Here is a 27,750-nt window from a genome sequence, read left to right on the forward strand (position 1 = left end):
TAGTATACATTATTTTCTTATTTTTGTAATTCGTTCTTGTCTTGTAATTTTAATTTTTCGATTATAGGACTCTTAAAATGATGTATGTAAAGCATGAAAAATTAATCAATACAGGCACGGCTTCTGAAATTCTTCTATAAACTGTATATATATATATATCAGTATATGATAAAATTTTCTATCAAACTAGGCAAGAAATTTTTTTAACTGAAAATAAAGATAAATAATTATTTAAGAGGCACGTTTTGTGATTAACATGGAAGAGCAATGAAATTTGAAAAAAAAAAGCATATTTTGATAGAAGCTCTCACATTTCTTTTATGATACTACACATTCAAACATCATTTTTTATTTGCAAGTGAATAGAAGATAATTCAAGTGAAGTCCAAATCCACCTGAAGAAAAATTAAAATTAAAATGTTACCTATGAGTTTAGTAAATTTTTATATTCCTTTATAAATCTATTGGTTGCGAACTCTAATTTACTTGATAGGTAAAAAACTCAAGGAGCAAAACAGAGAAAGTTAATATTTATAAGCCCTTCATCTCTTTTAATAATAATAAAAAAAATGAATGAATCATCTCAACCTCAACTTCATAATTGTTGACTTATTAATATATAATTTAATAGTAAATATATATACATAAGTTAATAGTAAATTTATATACGACAAGACAGAATAGATTATTAATACAAATTCAATCACGATTACCATTAAAATATTAAAAAAAAAAGAATTCATTTATCAATTTTTACTTTAAATTGAACAAATAGTTATTTTTTAATTTAATAAATTAAATTAAATTATCAATTTTTAAAATTATAATTTTATATCAATTTAGATTGGTTTGGCGATGTTTTATAAACACTTCTAGGCCATAGCCAAAATAATTGGATTGTAACGAAAAAGTAATATTTTAATTTCTAACCAGAAAAAGGGAAAAGGTGACTAGACCTTTGCATATCCCATTTAATTTAATTAATATATAATTGCGAAAGCATCTGTATCTGCCATATGCTGCATCACAACTCGTTCTCACCTACCCACCGTTCTCTTCTCTGGCTACTAAACCCATAAAGCCACAAGAGGAGTAGCACCCCTGCTCTTATTGTTAATCGTTTTTATCTTTAAAGCTCACAACCCATTTCTCTTTTGAGATAAAAGAAAACAAGAAACCAGAAAGAAAACGATTATGGCTTTTGAGAAGATCAAGGTCGCCAACCCCATCGTTGAGATGGATGGTGAGATTTCTCTCTGATCATTATTGTTGGCTTTGATCTCTCACCATCTGCAGCTGATTTCTTGTTCTTGTTATTCTAAAATAATAGATTTTGATTAGTTGATAGTACTGATATAGATTTTGGAATATTAATGAACATTGGCTTTGAATGATTTTTTTAGCCCGAGTGGATTCATAAAGTTTGTTTTCCAATTAATGTTTTGGATCTTTGCTTTTTACAAGAAAAGTTGGTGGGTCCTCTTTGATATTAAGATCTGGATATTTTTCTTTGGTAAAAACATACAAATGTAAAATTTCTTTACTGTTTTAAAATTTTTACTTATGGATACAAATACTGGAGTTTGGATCTTGTTTAATGGAGATTGACCGGGATGAAATGTTTATTCAAGATCTGGTTTGAAAGTGACTATTACTTTTCAAATCCTAAAGATGATGATCTATGACTATACGTATAGTAGTAAGGTGTTGTTTAATCGTTTGAGTTCTGGGATTTATTGTTTAAATATCAGTTTTGACTTAATAGACCATAGTATTTGTGTAAGTTGTATTTTCTATTGCTCTATTATTTTAAGCAACGTTTTGACTTTAGTTGCATCCATAAGAAAAATCTATGTCAATGAATTCCCATTTTGCTTATGTTCATATAATAAAACATGATATTGATGACTGAAAACTGACAATTTCTGTTTTTATGGGTATTTTAGTTTAATGTTCATGTTCAACTAATTAGGGAGGATTAAGTTATTGTTGGTGTTGTTTCTATGTTCTATTTCATTTTCACTTTTGGCTCTGTAATGCTTGATGGAATGAATTCGGAGTTAGGCTGCACAAAATTCAAATCCTGTTTAGCTCTGAGTTCTTCAGATACATGAATCTAATTTAAGGTAGTAGTTACCAAACTTACCGAAAAAAATTGATGGTCATATGCATAGGAATATATTGGATTTGTCAGATAGGCGAATGATATTATATTTCTTTGCTTAACTTATGTTATATGCAATTTAACATCGTAATACTGTTTTTCCCTCTCATCTTTGTTACCATGATATAGGAGATGAAATGACTCGGGTTTTCTGGAAATCAATCAAGGACAAGGTAACATAACATTGCTTAGGCTTTCTGGTCATAGGTTTTTGCTAGTTGCTTATTTTTGTAATGCGTTTTGAGTACATATGCAGCTTATTTTCCCATTTGTGGAGTTGGACATAAAATACTTTGACCTTGGCCTTCCTCATCGAGATGCCACAGATGATAAGGTTACAGTTGAAAGTGCAGAAGCTACTCTCAAGTGAGTGTATCTATATTCCTTTCTAGTGAAAATTATTCCCCTGACAGTGCAAATGGCTTTTCTCCTTTTAATAAAAATAGATTGAAACCATTTCCTTCTTTTTGCTTATTCATACTTTAATCTGCAATGCTCTATCTTCCCCCATGTTTCTGATTTTGAAAGAACCTGGTTTTTAGTTTGATACTTTTCTTTTTACGAATGATATTTATTGTTCACTGTTCTGCATAATATTTGGTTGGTCATGGAGATAGTTATCTGATGATTTAGTTGAATTTGTTTGGGATTCTGCTGGAGCATCTTTGTTGCCTTGAACCCTGACGTATTGTTTCCATTTTAGGTACAATGTAGCAATCAAGTGTGCAACGATAACTCCAGGTGTGCACTCATTTGATTTATGCACATGAATTCATTGGATTTTATGTGCACAGTAAATATTCTTTTTTCAAAGCACATGAAAAAAAATATTACAATGAGATATGTGATTACAGATGAAGCTCGTGTGAAGGAGTTTAACTTGAAGCAGATGTGGAAGAGTCCAAATGGGACGATTAGGAATATTTTAAATGGTCAGTGAACTTGCAGTTATGAGGTCCTTTGGAATTATTCACTGTTCATCTCCAGATCTCAAACATGGTTAAATATTTGGTTCATATTTTGTTATTGTGGCTTGTATTGTCTCCAGGCACTGTTTTCAGAGAGCCAATCATTTGCAAGAATGTCCCACGGCTTGTCCCAGGTATTTTAGTTTTGCTTATGTTGCAGTTATATAGTTCCAATTATGGATTGGAGTTGACTGATTGATTGTTGCTGTCTCAGGTTGGACAAAGCCAATTTGCATTGGAAGGCATGCTTTTGGTGATCAATATAAAGCAACTGATACAGTTATTAAAGGAGCTGGAAAACTCAAATTAGTGTTTGGTAAATTTTTTTTATTGCTCGTCTTTCATTAAAAGTGTGTTTGTAAATCTCATTTTCTGTTCTGTTGTATAATTGCTGGTTATGATGAGTCTTCGGTTCATGCTGCAGTGCCTGAAGGACAGGATGAGAAGACAGAGTTAGAGGTTTTCAATTTTACTGGTGCTGGTGGGGTGGCATTGTCCATGTACAACACTGATGAGGTTTGATTCTGCAGATTTCTTGATGATTCTCTTAAAAGCCAGGTAGCAGAATAATTATTTTCCTTATTATGTTTATCATGGGAATGCAGTCCATCCGTGCATTTGCTGAGGCTTCCATGAACACTGCATATGAAAAAAAATGGCCACTTTATCTTAGCACAAAAAATACCATCCTTAAGAAGTATGATGGAAGGTATGAACATTAAATCTCATTTTTACTTGTTCAACTTTTAAGCTTCTTGTGATTTTCATGGTCTGTATTTTGTTTATTAAGCTAATAATTGGTTGTATTTGTTTTCAATGAAGATTCAAGGACATCTTCCAGGAAGTCTATGAGGCCAACTGGAAATCAAAGTTTGAGGCTGCTGGGATATGGTCAGTGTCCATGATGTCTGATTTAAGATGATGGAATGGTGTTGTTTATGATGTTTTAATCTAACTTTTATGATTGACTGGCAGGTATGAACATCGGCTTATTGATGATATGGTGGCTTATGCTCTCAAGAGTGAAGGTGGTTATGTATGGGCATGCAAGAACTATGATGGAGATGTGCAGAGTGATTTCTTAGCCCAAGGTACGTGTAATTATCTATTAACAGCCAAATAGGTTAAGCAAACATTTATTTTTTTGAAAGTTTAACTCGTGATCTGCATACTATCTTCATTTTGCTGCTCTAATAGCTGCATGATCTCTAATTTCTGGTTGCATGTCCAATTTTCTTAACAAAAATTGTGCAACTAACCTCTGGTTACAATATTGTAGGTTTTGGATCACTTGGATTGATGACATCTGTACTGGTAAATCTCAGATCAACAGTCATATTTGTTTCGTTTTGAATATTTGCATTGGCATAAGGGTTGTTTATGTTTTTGAATTTGATAGTTTTATAGGGCTTGTTTCTACTTCTGAGATAAAAACTTCCATTTTGTTCAAATCCTTTAAACCACATAACATTGGTCTTACATCTGAATTCTCATGTATTGGTATACTACAGTTTAATAGTGCATAAAATGTATTTTTAAACTATTTTTAGTGAAAATATGGTAAAATTGTTCTGTGAGAATAACATAATGTAGCAAGGGGGAAAACGAGATGGGAGATCAGGGGATAATGAGAGGGGCATGTAAACTTATGGTGCGGAATACTTTCATTCCCCTGTCCTCTTCTGTGTATGCGCGCACACACGTGCACTTGTGTTCTCATCAACTTACCAGTGTCTTATATGGGTTTAGGTTTGCCCAGATGGAAAGACTATTGAAGCAGAGGCAGCCCATGGTACAGTTACCCGACATTACAGGGTTCATCAGAAGGGTGGTGAAACCAGCACCAACAGTATAGCTTCCATCTTTGCTTGGTCACGAGGTCTTGCACACAGGTATTTTATTATATTTTTAATAAACAACCTCCTGGGTTCTTTTTGTACATGTATGGATTAGTGAATGAAAATTGAATCATGTCCTTTTATTGACAGGGCTAAGTTGGACGACAATGCTAGACTCTTGGATTTCACCCAGAAGCTTGAAGCAGCTTGTGTTGGAGTAGTGGAGTCTGGCAAGATGACAAAGGATCTCGCATTGCTTATTCATGGATCCAAGTATGTGCCTATGACACTACGAAGTGTTTTACATGCAGCTCTTTCTAACTCAATTTTCTTCCTGATTTCTTGTTCTACTCCATATGAATGTAATATGCTTGTGCATTCTATAGGCTTAGTCGAGACCAGTATCTGAATACCGAAGAGTTCATTGATGCTGTGGCAGCAGAGCTGGCAGCAAGACTCGGTATCAAAGCATAATTGTACGTGGATACTTAGCTCTGGAATAATTTTGTTCTTTGATGTCTGTCAATTGCTCAATGACTTTCTTATTGTATTCTTTCCCTGCTAAATTGTTTGTTGATTAAGTTAATTTTATCTTGGTTGCAGGATATTGATAGTGGACATGAAGAATGAAGAAAACCGCTTTACTGGGGAAGAAATAAAAAACAGAGGAGAAAAAGAAAGGCAAGGCGCGAGGGCTAAGTTTTTGTTTCTCCTATTTGCTTAAGCAGACTCCTCATATTTGATTAAATTCTATCATTTTCAATTACATTTTTTCCTGGGCACATTAAGCTCTATTTTAATTCAAGATGGTTTTAATTTATTTCCGTTGATTTGTATGCTATAGAATTGGATTTCTCATCATTTCCATATTCTTAATTACTAATCAAGGAAAAGGATTGAAGTGAAAGCTGAAAAAATCTTGACTGACTAGAGACGTTTTGTGAGAAAATAATAGTAAATACCCAGAAATTTAACACTGGTAACAAGAATGAGGAAACAAAATAAAGTTGGAAAACGTAGAGATGGTGTTGGTTTCTTCATTCATTTTCCTTCATGTTTGGATGGAAGAAAAATATAAGGCGGCAATTGAATTATCTATTTCTCTCATTATATTTTCATTGTCTTACAAACGAGGGATTCGTCTTTCATTAACTATAAACCTTTTCCCAAACAAGACCCAGCTAGGGACAGATTCGAGAGTTCGTGCGAGTAGAGAGAGAATGAGAATTGTTTAGATGTGATTTAGTAAATTAAACCATTAATTTTATTTGATTAGAGGTACATTAAGGTTTTCAAAATTGCAGAATTAATACTGTAATAGAAATACAACTTAATTAATAATATGATATAACATATTTAAATGTCATTTTAACTTCGCCTAGGGTATTTTGCAATTTGATTAAAATCTATTGACAAAAAAGGAGAAAGGGATAATGTTATTTTTGGTGTATATATATATATATATATATTTTTTTTTTTTTTTTTTTTTTGGTGTTTGTTTGAATGGAAAATTATGGCCCCTGATGACAAACTACCGAAATATTCAATTAGAGTGATTGGGATTCACATATACATGGGACTCCATTAGGGGTGGCCATGGTTCCGATTCCAAAAAATTTAGAATTGAAAATTGATGATTTCAGTTACGGTTTAGAACCGAACGGTTACGATTTTGGTTCAAATTCCTTAAACGATTTCAAAACTGACTGTTCCGGCCGGTTTTCCGGCGAATCGCATAATTGTAAAATAAAAAATTAGAGAACATTTTTTCTTCAAAATTTAAAATTAAAAAATTTGTGAAATAATTTCTAAAAAGAAATACCCTTAAAAAATTAAAAAAATGCTTAAACTTAATTTTTTTTTTAAACAAGGGTTGAACTTAATTTTTTTTTTAAAAAAAAAAGTCTTCAACTTAATTTATTTTTTGTTTAAAAAAGTTGTAACTTTTTTTTTTTTTTTTCAAAAATTAAGTTACCTATATATTCTCTTGGGGTTTATAGAAATCAAGTGCACGTAGTTCTTATTTATCTTGTACCAATTTCACCTCTTTTACTTTAATTATTATTTCCACCGCCGGTTGATATTCCTGTTGAGGACCCATCGTAAATATCATATAAATCTTCTTTTTTTTATATATATTCTCTTGTGCTCTTAGTTGGGTCATGCTCCGATCATCCGTGCATGATTGTGCTTCTAGTGAATCGGGTGTCATATTAGATTGTGTTTCATCAAATATGTTTCTTCTTTAACTAAAAACTTGTTCAACCACAATAATAGAGATCGAAGCTACTAAAGTTTATTTTGCAATTAGTGAAAGGGTTGAAAATGTATTGTTAGTACGACTCCACCAATCTAGAATTGAAAAATTATTATCTGCAAAACTACTACTAAATTCGAAAGCAGTGGTAAGATAATTATCAAGTTCGAGAAAAGAACCAGATCCCCTAGGTCTTTTTTGTTTTTGTAATAATATACGTTCAGCAACACCAACACTTATCGCTTTAGTTGGGAATGATTGATTATTAAATTGAGAAGAATTAGAAGAAGTAGATGAAATAAAATATTCAACAAATTCAGTATATAATTCTATAATATTTTTTTTCTAACTTTATACAATGCTACATTTATATTAACACTATATTCTACGCTAAGATTTAATATTTCATAATAAAGAGTCAAATATTAAGATAAAATTTCAAATTTACATCTAAGATCAAATGCACAAACAACAAGAAAATAGTGGTATATTTTTAAAATAAGATAACCATTTTTTTTCATTGATAAAACACAATTTTGTAATAAATCATCATTTTCAAATTCTTGAAGTGCACTAACAATATTAATGCATATAGGCAAAAACAAATGAGATGTGGAATAATAAATCCTGCTAAATTTATATGTAGCATCATTAAAAATTTTTAAAATATCTAAAATTTTTGCACAAATCCCCCAATTTTGTGGATATAAATTAATTTCTTCAATATTGTTAGTAACAAAAAAACACAACAATTTTTTATATGAAAAGTACTTGTTTAATAATTCATATGTTGAATTCCAACGAGTTGGGACATCCCTTAAAAAATATTTTGATCTTTTTTTATTTTTCTTACAAAATTTAGCCCAACTTTTCATCACTTGGGGATGTCCCAATAAATATGAAATAGCATCTCTAATTGGAGAAATAAAACATTCAAGAGCTTTTAAACCATTTTGTATACATAAATTTAAAATATGGTTTGCACATCTAATATGAAAAAATTTTCAACCAACATTTGGTTCACAAATTGAGTTAAGTTTAATAATTAATTTAGTGTTGGCAGAGGGATTATCAAATGAAATTGAAAAAAAATTTTTGGTCAATTTATATTCATCTAAAATTGAAATAAACATTTTATAAATATTATTTGCAGCATGTTTATCATCAAAAACACAAAATATAATAATTCTTTTTTGCATTTTCCAATCATCATCAATCCAATAACATATAATACCCATATAAGAATGCATTCGTCAATGATCACTTCAAATATCACAACAAATTGAAACACGAATTTTTATTTCAGAAAATAAAATTCTAACTCTTTTTTTTTTTTTTTTATAAAAAGAAATAATAATTCATTTTACAATATTTCTTAGCACTCTTTTAGCAGAAGGATTTAAAACTTTTTGAAAATATTGATTAAAACCCATTTTTTCACCAAAATTAAAAGATTGTAGAGTAGAGAATAATATAGAATAGAGAGAGTAGAGATAATTATGTGTAAGGAAATTGCAAATGGAAAGAAGTATTTATGATAAATAGAAAAATTATTTTTCCACAAATATCCTCAAAACTAGCCTTTATGTAGCCGTTTATAGTTGTTAGGAAGGGTAATTTGAGGATTTCACAAAACCATTTGAAAAATTAAAAAAAAAAGTTACTGGAACCGCCGGTTCGAACCGGTAGAACACTGGTTTTAGCCGTTTAACATAAAATTCAAAATTTGCTTAGAACCGACGGTTTCAACCTTAGATTCTAACCAGCTGGAAAAACCGTCAATTTTGGACGGTTCCGACCGGTTCTTGGAACTGCTGGTTCACGATTCCAAAAATGGTGGAACCAAAACCGGATAGTAGGCCATCGATTCCGGTTCCGGTTCCCACCGGTTCCAGTTCCGGATCTAGTCTGCATTACATCATTGGGCTCCTCTCTAGTAGGAATGCTGTTCTCAGAGAGTCCACGTAAGATATAGAGAATGACAATTCCCTTTTCAGCTTCAGTAAGGTAATAATGGTACCAAGGTCTAAATTTACAATATAGTTAACATGAAAAAGTAGACAATTAAATAATATACATTGTGGAAAATTAGAATATATTTGATGACTGAAAAGGGTGAAGGACTTCTCGGAAAAAAAAAAAAAAAAGAAAAAAGAAAACAAGAAGAAAGAAAACAAAAGGGTGAAGGGTATTTCTGACATTTGACTACAAAAAGAAAAAAAAAAAAATAAAACTTGATCTGGACCGAGTTGTCTATTATTCAATCTAACAATCATGTGGAGTAAAGACAGAGAGCAGCAGTGAGCTACTATTACTAACAAATTGTTACACTGTCAGGTGATCAAAGTCATACACCAACTTATACTAGCTTGAACCATTTATGGCAATTGTCAAATATAATCCAACTAAATGGACTTATAGCAAGTATCGAAAAGATGCCTCCAGGCCAGACCCAAACCTTAGTGCTGCGGCTATGAGTTCCATAAACTTTTCGCATGGTAGGGGCCTTATGTCATGTGAAGAAAGGTAGGGAAAACAATACTTCTGCATCTAATAATTTCTCCAGCACGACAGCAGATAAATAAAAACAGCATGTGTGCTAGTCCAGTTGCATACTAAGAATCGAGTTCATCAGAGAAACAATGCAAGTTCAGTTGCACTCATCCAGTTCTGGCCGAACTGCCCTTGCTCACCACTATGACACTCCGAATGTTTCTACACAAGGTACAGAGAAATTGCTTGACCCTCTCCATCCAAGAAAGCACCTTCAGTGCCTCTGCAAATGAAGAATTTTAGAAATTTCTCAAATACCTCTATATAATTGATTGATTAAGTGCCAAGAGCAATTTTACCAAGAAAAAGCCATAACTGAAGGTAATTAACTTTTGTCTTTAATCTGGAAAAGCTGACTTTCATTGCAAAATCTGAATGCACAATATTAGCAATAAAAATTGATATTAGCTGAATCTGTAATAATAAAATGAGATCAAACAGCAAGTAAATTGAGAACTCTTAAGTTCGACTTGTCTATATGTTGTGTTGTGAATACCCAAAGCACCAAATAATCATTGAGTTTGTTCATCATTTCTAACCATTTAGGACAAGTGATTCAAACATTTTCTTCTGATTTTTAATGAAATAATAAAGGGGTAATTACAAAATAGTCCCTAGGATTCACCCAAATACACTATTTAGTCCCTGCATTATAATTCCATTACACTATAAGGTTCCAACCATTGGTTTTGCTGTTAAGTCACTATGCATTATGTAGTCCTTATGGTTTGGTGAAATGTACTAGTAAGGATCTTAATTTTTATAATTTTACACTATTTCATTCCAAATTATAGTAATTGTTACTAAGGATGTTTTTGATATTTCACAATCACTTAACCGAAAAACTAACGGTTGGATCTTACACTATAACAGAATCATAATAGTGTAATTCTGAAACCAAAGTCCTCACTAGTGTATTTGATAAAAACCTACGGACTATATAGTAATTACCCCAATAATAAAATTCTATCTAGCTAGCATGAGAAGCGACAGCCATCATCAAGACAACCTAAAAAATTAGCACTTAGTTACTTTTACCTGATTCGGGGTTTGACTTCAGAGAAAGACCATATACTGCATATTTGGCATAAGTTAATAGTCTGACCTGCTGTGGGGCACCCAACTTGCTAATGATTGACCTCAGAAGCCCACTGCAATAGAATAACCAAAGAGCTAATTTACCGCAATATAATGATCAAATGTTACAGAAACTTGCTTCATTTGACATGCAATGGTTAATAGAATTGAACTTTTATTCCTCACTCTGTACGTAATATTGCGAGAAAGTCAGGTGGTAGAGATTCCATAAATGAAGATATGTCCTCCATATTTAAGGACTTCAGCTGTTGCTTCAAAATTCTTCTCTCTTCAGTTGACATTCCTTTCCCAAGAGCTGATTTACTGTCAATGAAGTGACACAAGTGCTGTTAGATCTCCAACATGATTATTAATACCTGACAACATAAAATATCAATAGATCTCTATTACAACAGTTGACATGGTCATATCCATTACTCTGAAAGTATATATCATTGTAGCATTAAACCAGAAACTACAGAAGAAAGTCAAGGTTTTCAATTGAACTATACTGTCAATCCAATGTCTCGAACGGTTGAATTAATTAATTCACTTCAATTGCTTCAACTGAACCTGAAGGAGACGAAATGGCTAATCAAAAGTCTAGTTCAGATAGATATGTAATGAAAGGCTACCATACTACAAGAGTGAATGAGTACAGCAAGGAAAGTACTGCTGCTTGTCTGCACACATAAGCTCTAGGACTGAGCACCTTGCTATTCTTGTGTAGTGTTTTTCTCACTTAATGAACTGAACCACCCTCATCTGTCTCAGCAGGAAACACCCCCCACCTTTCCCCCATTTTTCTCTTTTCTTCCTCTCCCTTCCCTCTTTTCTTCTCTTCTTCTTCCCTTGATAAAAGCACTGCTGCCATTGACTAAAGCAACACACAGCACCTGATTTCTCATCAATGGTTGTAAGTTTTCTTTAAGTGGTTATCCATTTGCACATTTTCTACTCTGGTTAATAAATACTTCAGTTGTAAACCTCCTCATAGATGGGTGAAATTGAACACAGTTTCAAAAATATCCAATAAAGAGTAGTAGCTGATAGTATAATTAGAGATCCTTATGGCATTTGAATTGCTCGATTTGCCATTAGTATCGATAGAAACATCAGCCACACCCATCTATGCTAGTAAAGCTATGGGTAATTCTAAATCAGGACAAGCTCTTTCCTGGAGTTTGGGAATGAAAGGGATATGGTGGAAGTGGACTCTTGCGAAGCAGTGCAGATAACACAGAGAGTTAGACACTGACAATCAAAATGGAGGTCTTTCTGCGGCACTTAGGAGCTGCTTAACAGGCAGATCAGAATTCTGCAGCTTGATAGGTTATGTCACAACTGGCTCAGTATACTTGCATGATTGAGTTGGGTGTGCATCATCTTAGCTCACCTCCAGCAGGTACATTGGAAAGCATATATGGGAAATTGATAGGAGTTTCATTTGTGCTTTCTGTTTGCTATATATCATTTCACAGAAAAGCAAGGCCTTGAAAATCTAAACTAAAATTAGAATGAAAGTAAAATAGGTCCTTTTTGCTGAAAAATGTAAACAAGTCAAACCATAAGTTAGCATTGCTATAGTGGATATGCAATTGATCAGTTCAAACAAGAATCAGTGCATTCAACAATTTCTAAAATTAAGGAAAACATCAATAATTGGTGCACATTGTGTGGTGACTTCCAATCTTTCAGTGCACAAAATCTTAATTTGCAGATTAATGTGGATTATCATGGAGATAGAATGATTGAGCTAAAAACAAAAAAAGGTTGATACCATCTTACTAATTCTATCAAACACAAAATACTTACCAAATTGCAGGTATCTAAAAAACATATTTGTATCTAAGCATGCACACAAGTTTGTAAGGTTGTAGATTACTTCAACAACTATCAGGAAATAAAAATGAAATTGAATAAAGAAGAAAACAGCCTGAAGGCAGACAATCAATCAAGTGTTTTCGTGTAAGGAAAAAAAAAAAACATTTTAAGAAATGTGGATGACTATAAAAAACAGTGACCCAATGCATGAAGCATCTCACATTTGTAGGCTCTAGGGTGGGATGATGTATGCAGCCTTCACCTTGCTTTTGTAGAGAGACTATTTCCGTGGCTTAAACCCATGACCTCCAGATTACAAGTGGAGTAACTTTACAGTTACATCAAAGCCACTCTCAAATATGGACAATTAAAAAACATCAACCAAGCCATTAGTACTAAACTAGTTAGGATTAAATATATGAATTATTTGTTTCAAATATCCGTTCTGATCAAATTAATATTAATGCAAAGCAAAGTATAAGTCGGAAAAAATTTTGAAATACTTTTGTAGAAAATTTTTTGAAGTTGTAAAATAATTTGATATATTCATAAATAGGAAAAAGCACAAAATAGACAACAACAACTAACTAAGGTCTATGATATGAATCTCTATTCTGATTCATAGCTATATCCTCACTAATATTCAAAGATAGTAAATTCTTAGCCCTCCAAGCAATTCTAGGTGGACCTCTTCCCTTTTCAGCATCCTCCACTACCAAAGTATCACATTTGCAAACTGGAGCATGCAAGGATCTACATAATACATAATCATACCATCTCAGGCACCCTTCTCTCATTTTATCTCCAACTTCTGCTACTAGTGCCTTTTGTCTAATGTAACCATTTCTAATCTTATCTAATCTTGTGTCACCATGCATCTATCTCTGCATTGCATCTCCGCAACATTCCTCTTGTAAAAATCTTACGCATTAGGTGCCCAACATTCACTCCCATATAGAGCATTTTTAGTCTCACCACCATCCCAAAGAACTTACGTTTCACCTTATTAGATATCGTCCTATCACACAGTACACCTGTAGTACTCCTCCATTTCATCCATTAAAAAGTTTGCACCATAAGAAAAAATTCCATAAAAATATGAATTTGGTCACAAAATCTTGATCTATGCACAAAGAAAACAAAAATAAATACAAAAGTAAAAATCACCTGTGAATAGTTCTTCCAGTGAAAATGACAGGGAAGTATATGGAGTACTTTCTGACATTAAATCGTTCCCCAAGCTGCTGAATTCGGTATGAGTCCTGAAGAATCAATGCCTTCCAGAGCTGACAGTAGTCCTGCCTAAATCTTTCATCCAACTGCTTGTAGTTTCCATGATCGAGAAGAACTTCATGGTTCATTCAATTCAGAAACATAAGCTTCTTACCTGAATTAGAATTCACTTTAACAGAGTGATGAAGACATACCCAAAGAAAAGCCATTTGGACCTTCTGGAGAAACTAATATGTTACCAGGATGTGGATCTCCATGCACAAAACCATGCACGAATATCATTTCAGCAAAAACTTCTACCAATACTTTAGCTACCTACAATCCAGAATCAATTGCTTTACTCTATCATGACAAAAGTTGGAGATATTCAATTACATGATAAGCTAATAATTACAGCTCTAACAATGTTTAAGGCAGACCCAATCTGCCAAATTGCATGTGACAAGGAATAACTTATTCAGCATTAGTTTTATGAGTTATAGTGATCCACAATAGAGCAGATATCACAGTCATATCACAATACTGTATAAATTTAGGAACAATCTCAATTTTAGGTAAGTATGCTTCATAAATTTGCAGATGCATAACTACAGTGAGCTTCATAAGACCAACCTCTGTAGCATTTATTCCCATGTCCCTCATAAATCCCACGTCATCAACCTGAAACCTAAGGAACATCCTGTTAATGCCACATAACATTCAAGTCAAAAGCCTGGTATATAACTAAAATATGTCAGAAAAATCAACAAAATCTATGAAAGTACACAACCAAGTGCATGAAAAATGTCATACACAAGAACTTCTGTTGTGATTTGTATGATTTAATAATTCTATCAGATAGAAATCAACTGGCTCTGGCTGTGGAAAATTTCGCTCTCGGAGCAGCCAACAGTTCATGGAAGAAAGGATTTCAAAAAATCTATAATAATTATTTGACAGAAAATTTACTCTAAATATAAAAATATATCTTAGCCATTTTACGAAATGCAAAGTTTATACTTCAAGAAACTTAAAGCCAAATTTCCTTTTTTTTCCACGGAAAAAAAATCGAAAGAAGTTTAAACAAATCACTGTTTATTTAATGGTTTGACATTTAAAAAGCACACAGCTGGCAAATTGAAAAATGTTGAAACTCAAAAAACGCAATGCAATTTAGTGAAAAACGAAATCCCTTATTTTTTTACCCTCTTGGCCAGTAGTTTCTGTTAACAAACACAACCATTTTTGCATAAATCTACACCAGGCCTTGGTCAACCCTATCTGCACATATACGTGTTTTTATTGATATAATTGGTATGGGCAAAATCTCTGACGTGTTTTACTGTAAATATTATCACGACATATCGATAATATCTAATAAAGTTCAACTGATAACTAGCCAAATCATTCACTTGACTGTCTCCAGATAAATAATTTTTAACCTAATATCATTATCAACAGTACTTGCTGAATATATTATTCACTATTCAGGATTATGTCAGTCTCCAGTATTGCACACTTATTTTACTAGTTGAACAATTATTAACTAATTTTGGATTTCCTTTTAATATTTATTCCCAGATGTTTTATGTGTAGGCAATATAAACAATAACATCCATACCATGTGAAATGCATAACTCTTTTCAGTCCATCAAAATTCTGGTCAACCCAATCTCAAAAGGAGGAAACCATCGAATACATTGTCTAAGAATCTATATATTTACTCATAAATGCCTAGTTGCTGAATAAATAAGCACTAAACATCTTAACAATTTTCCTTTAGTATTATAAGGATTAGGAAAATTTTATTATATGAAGAAGAACTGACATGTGCTCCGCTTCATAAGTGCCATACATGGATAGTCGAGGGTGCTAAGTGGGTCAGAGGTAGACCTAAAACCACCTAGAGGGAAGTCGTTTCAAAAGGTCTACTACTTCTTGACATTAGTGCAGACTAGCTATGAATGGACTGGAATGCGAACAAAGGATTCATACAACCAACCCCAACTAATTTGAGATTAAGGCTTAGTTATTGTTGTTTTTGTTGAAGAAGAATCCCTTGGAACACAAATTACTTTCAGAATGACATTAACAATTATAGCTGATATATTTTTAAAAAGAATGATTTCAATCAACTTTGAGGAACTTGAACCAGTTAACAATATCCCTAGTCAGTAAAATGTTCTTTACATCCAAATTGAAACATTCCTGCAGGGTCCTATACATACTAAGCCATTGATCATTCTATAATTATGTGACTTTTGGCCCATAACACTTTACCAAAAGGGGAGCAATATCTGTCCATATAAGACCACAGTAACTTTGGAAAGTTCTTATTGGCAATTTGTTTTGAATTAGCAGCCACTAGGAAGACAGAGGAATCCATTTATGATCCCCTGCAACATAAGAATCAATACAAGGCTTCACATTAGCCACATGGAAGTCGGTGCAAAAGAATATCAGGGCCCCAGGACCTCCTAACTTAATACGAGTTGGGAAGCTGTTTTGGAACACCTTCATGATATTTTCCCAGAGGACGATCCTCATCCAGACATTTTGAAGTTAATGGATTCAAGAACAGAGTTGGAAGCTTGTCAAGTTTACCATTTATAACTATTTGGAGTTGTGCCTTTCTAATGCCATAGATGGGTCAGCACCTACAAGTTTCAAGCACTTGAACGAGCAGGCAGCATGTGCTATGTTACATAATAAGATACTACTTTGTCAGTGACCCATACAAGGACAGGACAACTATTACATGATTCATGCTAATCACATGTAAAGCTCTGTAGAATACATAGCCTGTCTAATTCATATCAGAAATAGTGTCTCGATGACCTAGGAACTTGCCCTGATAGATATGTGAAATTTCAGGACATCCCGAAAGTGGTAATTTCAGAGGATTCTCCACAGGATATATCATTAACATTTATTCGTTCCAATATGAGAAATTTATTGGGTCTCAATCTTAGCTTCTCACTCCATCTAGCTCTCAGAGCATCTTAATTTTTCCTTTGGCCTCTCCTTTGACTAGATCCTGATAGTTGGTCTGAGCCTAATCCATCTGATTTAACCTATCACACCCCCAGTAAACATCATCATGGACTTCTTGGCAACTCCACCTATAGTGTTCTGCGAATTTTCTTTTCTGCAACATGTCCAACCATGCATCTAAAAACCTGTTTAACAACAATTTCCACCTCTTCACATTTATTTCTTAGCCATTCAACAGAATCAACAGTGATTTGGTTCTTCAAGAAAGTTGAGCTTTTATCTACACCCAGGTGTCCGGTCATATCCCACAGCAGTCAATCCCTTCGACATCAGAGAGACATTAACTGAATCATGTATCATATCATATCATACAGGCATAATAGAAGTACCTTGTGCCCCTGACAAAATTGCATTGTCAGAACTTGACTTGTTGTCAACTCCTGAAAGCATTTAGAAGTTGGTTAGATTGGAACCACATGTACACAGTTTCTACTATAGAAATATGTTTACCAATTAAAAGAGGTGATAGAATGTAAAAATGGTACATGAAAAGGAAAATCTCAACTATCCTACCCAAAATACATGAGGAACCCTGACCGTCTTCTTATTTTTAAAATTTTTGGCAGTTCTCTCAGAATTTCTTGCTTCCTGTATGAAATCTGCAGACCATGCAAAGTTAAAAAAATATTATCTTTTTGATTTATCTCTGAGAACAATTCAAAAAGATTATTTTCAACATCATGATCATCTAAAATAACTGGAATTTAAGCTAGCAGCTGAAATGATGGCTCATTGTCGTGATGATATGTAACACAAATATCAGAAAATAACACATTAGTAAGTCTCCTCTGCAACACTGGTACTGGTTATTTAGAGAATCACAAACCAAACAATGCCTTTGATTGAAACTTAGCCCTCCAAGATATTTTTACAAAAGAATTTGCATTTGGACTACAATTTAGAAGAATACAAAAGATTTGCAAAAAAATAGTCTTGTTCTTTTCAAAGTCCAAGATGTCTTGTCTAAATACATAGAAGGTCAAAAGGATTCTAGGAGGTATTAACAAGGTATGCTCAAGTTAAATATCATGTATATCGTATATGAGACTTGTACTCCCTCAAGGGAAATTTGTCCAATATTTATCTTTTTTAAGACTTGCTGGAATAGAAAAAAATTATGAACAAGGAAATGTATGTTTTGCTGTATGGCATAACTACCAGAAATTATAGTACTCACCAAGTTCTGAATAAATAGCCTTTGTGAATTCTGACACCAACCAGTCAAACCTATAATCAGGGAAAAACTGTTGACAGAAGATTAAAAGAGGGGAGAGAGCAACTATTTCATGCGCATAGAAGTAAATGAGCAAAACCATAAAAATAACACATTATATTAGGGAAAAATTCTTTTAAAAAAAAATTATGAACGAGTGAATCCTATGAGTTCCATATAGACTACTGCCATTAACTCATACTGATCTCACACTCATTTGGCCCTGATATAGTCATATGAACTAAAATGTTATGCTCCGCCATAAACTAAGTACAGTTGAGACCAATCTGGACATTGTAACACATTTTGGTACGCACGTTAAAGTTCGCAGTTCTCCAGCACTCTGGATCTCTCTGGTACATGATCCGGATCTCCAAAGTCAGCGTACCTATTCTATTACACTGTTTCAAATTGGTTTGCATAACTGAACAAGAAGAAAAGAAAGAATAAGAAGGAGAAAGACTGAAATGTTATTTTAAGTTGGGAACTGTGGCTAGAATATTATAATAAAACAAGTCCCCAAAGTGGGTTGAAATACCTAGATGAGACTTGAGAGGAATTTGTATTTATTGCATAATTTAGAAATTTTAAGAACATTTTTTTCTATATATAATAAGAATATTAACTCAGCCTACGTAAGCCTAGCAAAGCATAACCAGTCCCAAGCCTAGAAAAAGGGGAGGGCTGCGGTAGGTTGATGACCCCAACTAGTTTGGGACTAAGGCTTAGTTGTTGTTGTTGTATATATACTAAGAGTATTATCAAACCTCCCTCAAATAAAATTTTCCGCTTCCAAATATTTATTAAAATTTATTTCAACAGTTAACATCATTAGTTTGTTGAGAGTTCAGATTTAGAAAATTACTTATTCATTGAATTTGAAAAATGTCTACAGGAAAAAAAATATTAAAATAATTATATTAGTTGTAGAAAATTTAAGCTATTAGAAGGCTAGCGACCCAAAAATATCCAATTCACATTCCGTACCAAAATAGCATACCATTTCAGTCTACCTCTAGCCATACCCTATCTAACCCGTGCCACAACCCGAAACGTACCACGTTCCAGGTAACTATGGGACATACTGTAAACAAATTTTGGAACACCAACAATATGTCCAATACACATGTCTACTCTGCAATTTTTACTTTTGGGAAAAAAAGATTAACGAACCAATTAAGTGAAATTAACAAGCAAAATTTAATTGAAATTCAAATTGAATAAAATTCAAATCCAAAGCTCTTAGCCATCATTCCATCACGGTACCAACATCATTTCTTTCTTTCATGCTTAGCCACCATAATCCACCTCCATGACTGCAGTTTGATTCAAGGTCAATGGAAAGAACACCCACCATCACAACCAGAATAATCTACCATAAACAGCCTAACCACCACAATAGACAACAATAATCAACTAACGATTTCTGTAATGAGTAAAAGCCTCTTTTTCTCTTAAAGCGCTCAAAAACTATTTGTAATAAGATATTAGTTACAACTGAAAGGTTGTAACTAATAAAGACCACCTTAAAGGAAAGCCCACATATAGATTTGTCTTCAACCACGACCATACGATCTGCCAATGATAGCAAGCAACTCAGAAATTAACGACCTCCTTGAGAGGTGATTCATGACGAATTAGATGGATCATGGAGTGTTCACAATCCCATCCTCTTGAAGAAGACTGTTTTGATTGTGATTATAAGAATCACCATGGCCAAAACAACCATCACCACTATTCCCACACACAACACAACCCTACCAACATGATGATAAACAAGTGGTCACAATAACTGTTATTACTATCACATACCACCATTATTCCTAATGCAAATAGAACTATCACCAGTCTCACCAATCAAATAGTGCACATCAATTCCTTTAAGACCCCAGTCTAGCCAAAAATCAATTAACATCATAATCAACGTAGGAAATCCTACAACAGTATTTCTAAAAACAAAAGATCAATTTTCTTCGTTTCTTCCAACTCAAAAAAGCATCTTCAAAATTCTAGATTTATTTACATATTTACTGTCCTTCAACCATTGACCCACATAAAGACAATTGAAAGAACATCTACCACAACTTTCTCTGCCAAAAAGCTGGAAAAGATAAATACTCTATAATCATGAAAATTTCCATAATGCAATTTCATATAAGAATGACACCAATATTGTGCAATGAAATAAAATTCTTTGGGAATAGTATCAGGATATTGAGTACACACCCATGCAACAGACTTCGAGATGAATGACATGGTTGTTATGTCGATTTTCATCTGGTGTTCTAGCCCAGGGTATTGTACCTATTTGCATAAAATAAAACAAAAGGAAATTAAGTACTTATTCACGAGTATCCAACATTTTAGTTGGGAGGTGGGAAGTAGAAAAACGAAAAAAAAAAAAATTACATGCACAAATTAGAGAACAGAGCATGGAAGGAAAAGATATAACATATGAGAATTATCTATTAATGCCTCTTGAAGTCACTACTTAATACATACTCCTCTGTCTTACAGATAACAAGGATATTTCATGCATATATGGTTCATAATCATTTGAGACATTGTGCAAATTTCATAACTTTTCGATGAGTTACTTTCTTCTCCAACTGTACTAATTAGGGCAATACTAAGCAGTTCACAAAATCTGTTTTGAGAATCAAAGTAGCCAAGTATGGACAAATATTTTGTAACAAGGAAGAAAAAAGCTGACGGCAAATAATTACAAATTCTGCCTTATGATAGCGACATTCAGAAATACTCCCAAATGCAGATTAGTTCACAAGGTGAAGAAAGTCATATGAATCACACTTTAAGCCTTCCACAAATAAACTACTATCCAAATCTCTACTACCATTCCTTCAAAGGTCAAGATTCTAATCATCAGCTATAACAGGACTAAGTTAAAACAGCACTGCTTGATATCATAGGTTTATTATTTTTATTTTTAAGGAAAAGAAAAAAAAAAATTAAAATGTTACTTGAGAGACAAAAAGTCAAAATAAAAAATAAAAATAAAAAAAATAAAAAAAATAAAAAAAAAAAACCCATGAAATCACCATAAACTGAAGTCACAGGATTGGCTTCTGGTTAACCTGTTCATCATTAAAAGTTTATCTAATTTAATGTCATTCGTAAAATTTGTCTTTGAAGTGAACATTTGCTAATATATGTGGAACACAGTATATAATAACCCAATAACAATAATAATCTATCTGTTTATATCAGTATTATTTCATATTTATTTATTGAAAAAAAAAAAATTAAATAGCCCTTTCCTAAGATTTCAAAAATTATTATAACATAATTGTGAAATTATTATATATTTGGAGATAGACTCTCGTGGCTTAGGTAACTATTAGTCCCAGCTCCGTTTAATCTTTCTTTCATGCTTGCTTTTTAGTGCCTGCCTAATCCCTAAACCAAAAGGTTATAAACATGATTCCCCACCTCCCACCTTTAATTATGGACTGATATGTGGGTTTCCTATGGTTGCAACCTTGACACCTGCAATGACCATCTTCCATGATTACCTTATTGCCAAGTTGCCACTCTCCCACCACCATCATCACTAACATCACCATTGCCACCAACACCATTCATCACCACCACTACTACAACCATTATTGTCCATATTTTTGCACATTTAAAAGCATCATATTTTTTCACATTTAAAAGCATCATATTTTTGCACATTTAAAAGCATCACATTGGTTTCGAACCAGACAATATAAAAACTATGAACTTTTATTTTTCTAATTCAGAAAGGAAAAGTGAAGAGAAAGAAGAAGAACCTCAAAAATCCAAAAGAACCCTTACAATAACAAGCTTTCCATATACTGTAATGGACAAATTCAATTAATATGATCAAGTTTTTCAAATGCATTAGGATGTGAGATGATAGTTCAAATTAGACAGAAGAAAGATGTCAACATATCAAATACAATACTGAACTAGTGAGTTCATAAAAGGCATAAGAAGCAGCAGCTTGACCTTCTTGTTCAATATTGTAAACAAAAAACAATGAGATAGAATGAACACAACGAAGACTAAATAAGGTTCCACTTAAATATCAACCCTGAACAAGTTATCAGAATACTAAGAAGTGTAACTAAATTTAGGGGTCGAAAATATTGAACATGATACGATTACCAGGTTATCAATTCTTTTTTTTTTTTTTTTTAACCAGAAGCAGCAGAGGATCCACAAGTTGGGACTCTGAATTTGACTCATAAAGTCATATAAGATTTTTTTTTTTTTTTTTAATTTTTTACAGGCTTTATAAGATAACCTCCATAAAGTATAGTATACACACAAAACAGTATAAATAACCCTTATAACAGATTGTTAAAACCTAGGCTCTATTTGGCAACAGTTTTTCGTGTTAAAGTCAAAAAGCTACCTCTATTATTTATATTATTCGGTGACATAGTGTTTATACTAGCGGTTAGAGTTTGAGGGAGCGGACTATAAAATGTTACTCCTTTTAATGTTTGATGAAACGCTAGCTAAATAGCTAACTGCTACTAGAACAACTAAGTTTTCCAAACAGACCCTTAAAAAGAAGTTCAAATTAATCATTCCTAAAAGTAACATCTCCATCGAGCAAACCATTAATTTAAGAATAATTTAAACCATATAGCATTTGACTATTGGATATCTATTCATAATTCATACTACAGTTTATGAATTTCAAAAGTGCATATGGCATAAAACACCAAACAATGTCAATAAACACATATAAATACTATGTACATATCAGTGACCTGTCAATAAATCACATATTTTGCAGCATGTAGAATGTGTTACTTGTGTATGTTAACAAATATCTATTTCTATTGAACTACATTGCCATCTGTATTTTGTAAACTTCAGTTTACAAGAGAATCATATGGCTAGCTCTAAGGGGGAAAAATGACAAACAGATTAGTTGAACTACTCACCTTAATTGCTACTTCTTGATTGTCTTTCAGCATGGCATGATGAACTTGAGCAATAGATGCAGCAGCTATTGGTTGTTCATCAAATGACAAAAATCTGCAAATAGGTAAAGAATTTTAAAGTCAATAAAAGATTCTGGCTTTTGACTTACAAACAGTTTTAATAAAAGAGGGTGCACTGTTGTTCTGCAACCACTTTCTTTGTAAGAGCTCATACTAAGAGAATGGAACTTAAGATGTGCGGTTAAGATAAAAATGGAGGAAAAAAAGGCAGAAGAGAAGAAAAAAGAATGCATATCCTTTTCTGGCATCAATAATTTATAGAAGATAGTGAACAACAAAGTTAAACCAACAAACATGAAAAATAAACGAACCAAAAAAAATTTATCAATCAATCCTGATTATATGACCACATTCCCAAAGTGCATAAAAGACAATAGAAATCTATAAGCTAATAGATGGAGCAATAGACTGGGATTTGATTATTAATAAACATAAAGTAATGAGTCTGGGTATATAGAACCCCAATCCAAACAACAACATAATGAAGACAAGCTTACATCTCGGACAAATCCTGACCCAGATTGTTGACTAGCACTTGTTTTATGGCTTTGAAATGACAAGGAGCAGCCTACAGAATTATTGATAAAAAAGTTAGTATCATAGGAAGCAAACCTGCCTGCATGAATATATATATATCAATTGAACAGGAAAATAAATGAACATAAATTAATATAACAGAGAACATTTAGACCTGATCCTGTAATGAAGATAGGGTTGAAGAGTATTCCTTTGGAACTTGGCGTAGTGCAGCAACAAACTGACCAGCTTTCACATAGAAGGCTTTATTGGTTTCACACAATTTCAGCATTCTCTTGGCTGAACGTAGATGAACCTGAATGTCAGAAAAAGACCAAATCTTCACTTAATTGAAGCGAGTAATTTCATCAGACGCAGGAAAATCTTATCTTTTTCCATCTCTTTCATTAAAAATTCAACAGAAATACAGCCATTTTTTGTTAATGTTCAGAGAAGCAAAGTCTCATTAATCACAATGATATACTTTCCTCCAGCATGGAACCTTTACTTCTCACTGTTAATCAAATTCTAAAGGTGCCTTCTTGCAAATACTAGAGTTTCCCTACAGTCCATAATCGAGTTAATAAAAGAGTAGGACATGACTTAAATTAAAATTTGCTAATATCCTATAAACATAAAGTGGATAAGAACGTATACAGGTAGCTAAACCACAACTCCCAGATGCAAATTCGGAATGCAAAACACCAAACAATTGCTTTCTAAAATCACTAGCTTTTTCTTTCTTTCTACAGGTAGCTAAACCACAACTCCCAGATGCAAATTCGGAATGCAAAACACCAAACAATTGCTTTCTAAAATCACTAGCTTTTTCTTTCTTTCTTTTGACGGAAAAAAAAAAAAAAAAAAAACTATTTCTAAGCAAACAAAGAATTTAGAATATTATTTTTATGAAAAGCAACAACAGTTAGATAACAATGCAGAAATTATTCAAGTAACTACGAACTACCATCCTAAATTTAGCTTCACTTGAAAACTTAGCTCATGGAGAATGATGTAATAACCACCGCAAAAGAATATTATTTTTTAAGATTTAGGCGAAATTCGAATTCTGAGCTTATTTTTAAATCTCGAAGGAATTGAATATAAATTATATTACTAAAAATGAGCAGAAGCCAATAAACTACAAAGCAACAACAAACCTCGGACAGTTTGCTACGATACTCATCCGAGTCCAACGGCAACCCCCGCAAAGAAAACTTGTAGTCTGCAATGGTGAAAGCAATCTGCCATGGAAGGAAAAGTAATTAAAATGCAACAGCAAGAAATTAACAAGTTGAAGAGAGAGAAGAATCGGACAGTGGAGATTGCGAGAGAGGAACGAAGAACGGCGTGGATGGAAGCCCCAGTTTTCTCGGGAAATTGAACTGGGAATAGTGAAGGGGAAGAAGAATCGAGAGATGAAAATGATCCAAGATTGAGGTTGTTGATGGCCTTGAAGGTGAGGCCAGTGGCCGTTACTAGGAGAAGAGTGGCGGTTCTTCTGGCCTTCACGGGAAACTTAAAAATTTGCTTAGACGCCGTCATATCGGAGAGTCCGTCAGGTATGCTGGCCGCTGATGCCACTACTTCTGGCGGTGACGACTAAGGAGCGGTAGTTCGTCCTTCGGGAGCATATGGGTCGGGTTGATCCGGATGTGAAAAAATGGTTCATCGCTAAAATTTGATTTATTAATGAATTAATTCTTCTTTTTTTATATGAAAATCGGTATTTTTTAACAATAATAATAAAAATCATGTTATTAATTTCATTATTTATGAAAACAATTAGAGAGTTTTATTACCAACTGAAATATTAATGATATTATCATTCAATTTATTGTTTTAAAATAATATTAATAATATTTAGTGTTATATTTATTATTTATTTAAGCTGAATATTAAAAGTCTTGTTTGAAATGCATTAAATTCTAAACAAATACTACCTTCGTCACATAATAATACTTGTCAGGTTTGAGAAAATAATTTTTTCCAAAATACATATCATATTTGTGGTTTAAAAAAGTAATAAATATTTTTTTCTATATTTACCTCTTGTATATAACCAATAATTATTACTTCAACTTGATATTTTTTTAAAGAATTAATATTAAATTAAGAGTAATATAATCAATTTATTCAATAATTTATTGTAACTTAGACAAATTTAATAGTTTTCTTAAAAAGCCTAAAATTTCAAATTTGACAAGTATTATGGAATAGAGGTAATAACATAGAAGTTATTTTTGCAAGGGTCAAATTTTAAATTTAATGTATCAACTTCCTAAAACTTTTTACTTTGATGTCTCGACAGAAAACATTTAAAATTGAATGTTCATATCTATTGAAAATTTTTAATCAAGTGTCGCATGCTGACATGACATGCTCGAATTACAAATAGGAGATGTGGAGTCCAATTGACTTTTTAAAAATGTGCTAATTAGGATCAAATGGTTAGGCCACATCAGAATAAAATGTTAGACATGTGAATAACGATATTTCAATTACTTAATTACCCTTAATATCTTTCGTTGGGAAAGAGAAAGCTGAATCGTCAAAGAATTTCTAGATCTAGAAATTTCTAATTGACTCCCAAAAACAAAAAAGAAAAAAAAAAAAACAAGGAAGCTTTATAATTTTCACAGTCAAAAACGATTTTCGCTACTGAAAAAGGAGCAAGACAAATTCACAAAATGATTGTACTGCTAAGGATAGACGATTTTGAGTTGTAACACAGGTTAGGGCGCATTATTGCATTGCGTTTTTTTTTTTTTTTTTTTTTTTTTTTTTTTTTTTTTTTTTTTTTTTTTTTTTTTTTTTTTGCGTTTTCTCATTTTTCTTTGATTTGAAGCGAGACGCAGCCATTAGAAGTTTTCACCGGTGACTATATGCTATGTATTGTAAACAAGAAATACTTTTGTTGTGGGGTTTTTTATCAATATTAGTTTTTTCTTACTAAGATTTGAAATTAAGGAGAAGGAAAAAGGAAGATATAATTTCAAAACAGAGGAATAGATTTTTTTTTCTTACTGATAAGCTTTTTCCTTGGACAGTTAACCCTTAAGTCTTAGCAGAGAACTGGTTCATTTTACATTTAGTTGAAAATTTTGGCGACTAATTAATATAATAATTGTACTTTGATTTTTATATTGAGAAGTAATTAATTTATTTTGGAAGTTGATTTCTTCATCTTTATTTCTTTCTTTGTCTCTTCGTCATTTTTGAATTTTTATTTTAATTTTTTATATTAGTCAAGTCTTCCTTAATAAATTACTTTTCAAAAAACTAGAATTAATTAGTTCCTATAGTGACTCATGTATAAGACTATAACGATGATATACAGATGTCATTCAAGCTTTCCAACTAAGATCATTGTATCAATGAATATAAGAGGAGTGAAAATTAGAAGCTAAATTAGTCAATTCATTATTTATGTCTACTAAGATTGACATATCAGCCATTACTATATTTTCTATTTGTAATTTCAGCTTTCCACGTCGACACTTGATTGAAAAGTTTTAATAGATTCGAATACTTGATTGTAAACTTTTTCCCGTTGAAATAATAAGAAAATTCTAGAAAGTTATGACACTAAATTTATAATTAACCATTTTTATTATAATTATGTTATGCCTGATAACCATATACGTAACGTGAATATATATTCACTTAATTTATAGTACTTCCTTTGTTCTACCTTAATAGCAATATTTAATTTTTTCATAAGAATAAAAAAAAATTATTAAAACACATTCATTTTTTAAAAATATATGGTAGAATGTCTAAATTGCCTTCTTGAAATTAAAAACTCTCTATTTAATTTTACTATAATATACCTAATAAATATAGGTAACATTAAAAAAAATATATTAATATATTCTCAAAATCCTAAATGAGTACTTAAAATAGAAAAAGGTAAAATACTTATTTATTATTATTAATATGAAACGAAGGGATTGTGATTTTGTTGCATAAGTTTGGCGTCTTCTTCGGCCTCTAGGAGGATGGAGGGATTTCATTGATCAAGACGTTATTGACCTTGATTTTAGTATCGGAGCATAGGAACAAGCTTGG

The 27,750-nt window shown here is 32.4% G+C and overlaps 2 protein-coding genes across 3 annotated transcripts; one reads left to right on the forward strand and one right to left on the reverse strand.

Moving 5' to 3' along the window:
* The first annotated feature begins 1,005 nt into the window (after window positions 1–1,005).
* On the forward strand, window positions 1,006–5,794 carry CICDH (cytosolic NADP+-dependent isocitrate dehydrogenase). 2 transcript variants are annotated; one of them, XM_012219345.3, is made up of 16 exons: window positions 1,006–1,243; window positions 2,294–2,337; window positions 2,421–2,530; window positions 2,868–2,905; window positions 3,019–3,096; window positions 3,213–3,266; window positions 3,347–3,448; window positions 3,557–3,648; window positions 3,738–3,841; window positions 3,955–4,023; window positions 4,108–4,223; window positions 4,412–4,446; window positions 4,882–5,024; window positions 5,121–5,243; window positions 5,357–5,446; window positions 5,574–5,794. In XM_012219345.3, exons 1-15 carry the CDS (start codon window positions 1,195–1,197, stop codon window positions 5,442–5,444), a joined length of 1,245 nt encoding a protein of 414 aa, XP_012074735.1. In that variant the 5' UTR covers window positions 1,006–1,194; the 3' UTR covers window positions 5,445–5,446; window positions 5,574–5,794. The 2 variants fall into 2 exon arrangements, with proteins under 2 accessions (XP_012074735.1, XP_020535785.1); XM_020680126.3 differs by lacking the exon at window positions 1,006–1,243 and adding an exon at window positions 1,604–1,704.
* A 3,603-nt stretch (window positions 5,795–9,397) lies between these two features.
* Window positions 9,398–25,368, reverse strand: LOC105636155 (Protein kinase superfamily protein). The gene is made up of 16 exons (XM_012219347.4): window positions 24,997–25,368; window positions 24,840–24,923; window positions 23,855–23,995; window positions 23,661–23,731; window positions 23,104–23,197; window positions 20,387–20,464; window positions 18,125–18,191; window positions 17,461–17,546; window positions 17,277–17,327; window positions 14,527–14,574; window positions 14,109–14,229; window positions 13,849–14,029; window positions 11,044–11,181; window positions 10,819–10,931; window positions 10,080–10,151; window positions 9,398–10,003 (listed from the first exon to the last, which is right to left on the reverse strand). The coding sequence occupies exons 1-16, from the start codon at window positions 25,222–25,224 to the stop codon at window positions 9,888–9,890; spliced, it is 1,689 nt and encodes a 562-aa protein (XP_012074737.1). The 5' UTR covers window positions 25,225–25,368; the 3' UTR covers window positions 9,398–9,887.
* Between the last annotated feature and the right edge of the window lie 2,382 nt (window positions 25,369–27,750).

This window comes from Jatropha curcas, chromosome 4 (genome assembly GCF_041381405.1).
Source record: "Jatropha curcas cultivar XTBG-Jc1 chromosome 4, XTBG_Jcur_1.0, whole genome shotgun sequence".
Classification (NCBI taxonomy): domain Eukaryota; kingdom Viridiplantae; phylum Streptophyta; class Magnoliopsida; order Malpighiales; family Euphorbiaceae; genus Jatropha; species Jatropha curcas.

Bases quoted from the DNA above. Each gene is read 5' to 3' on its own strand.
- LOC105636155 (XM_012219347.4), bottom strand. From the start codon at position 25,224: ATGACGGCGTCTAAGCAAATTTTTAAGTTTCCCGTGAAGGCCAGAAGA. The intron at 18,192-20,386 runs GTGTGTACTCAA...TTCTGTCAACAG, and splicing joins TCTCGAAGTCTGTTGCATGG to TTTTTCCCTGATTATAGGTT. The intron at 17,328-17,460 runs GTAGGATAGTTG...AAATGCTTTCAG, and splicing joins GGGTTCCTCATGTATTTTGG to GAGTTGACAACAAGTCAAGT.
- CICDH (XM_012219345.3), top strand. From the start codon at position 1,195: ATGGCTTTTGAGAAGATCAAGGTCGCCAACCCCATCGTTGAGATGGAT. The intron at 4,224-4,411 runs GTACGTGTAATT...ACAATATTGTAG, and splicing joins GAGTGATTTCTTAGCCCAAG to GTTTTGGATCACTTGGATTG. The intron at 4,447-4,881 runs GTAAATCTCAGA...ATATGGGTTTAG, and splicing joins GATTGATGACATCTGTACTG to GTTTGCCCAGATGGAAAGAC.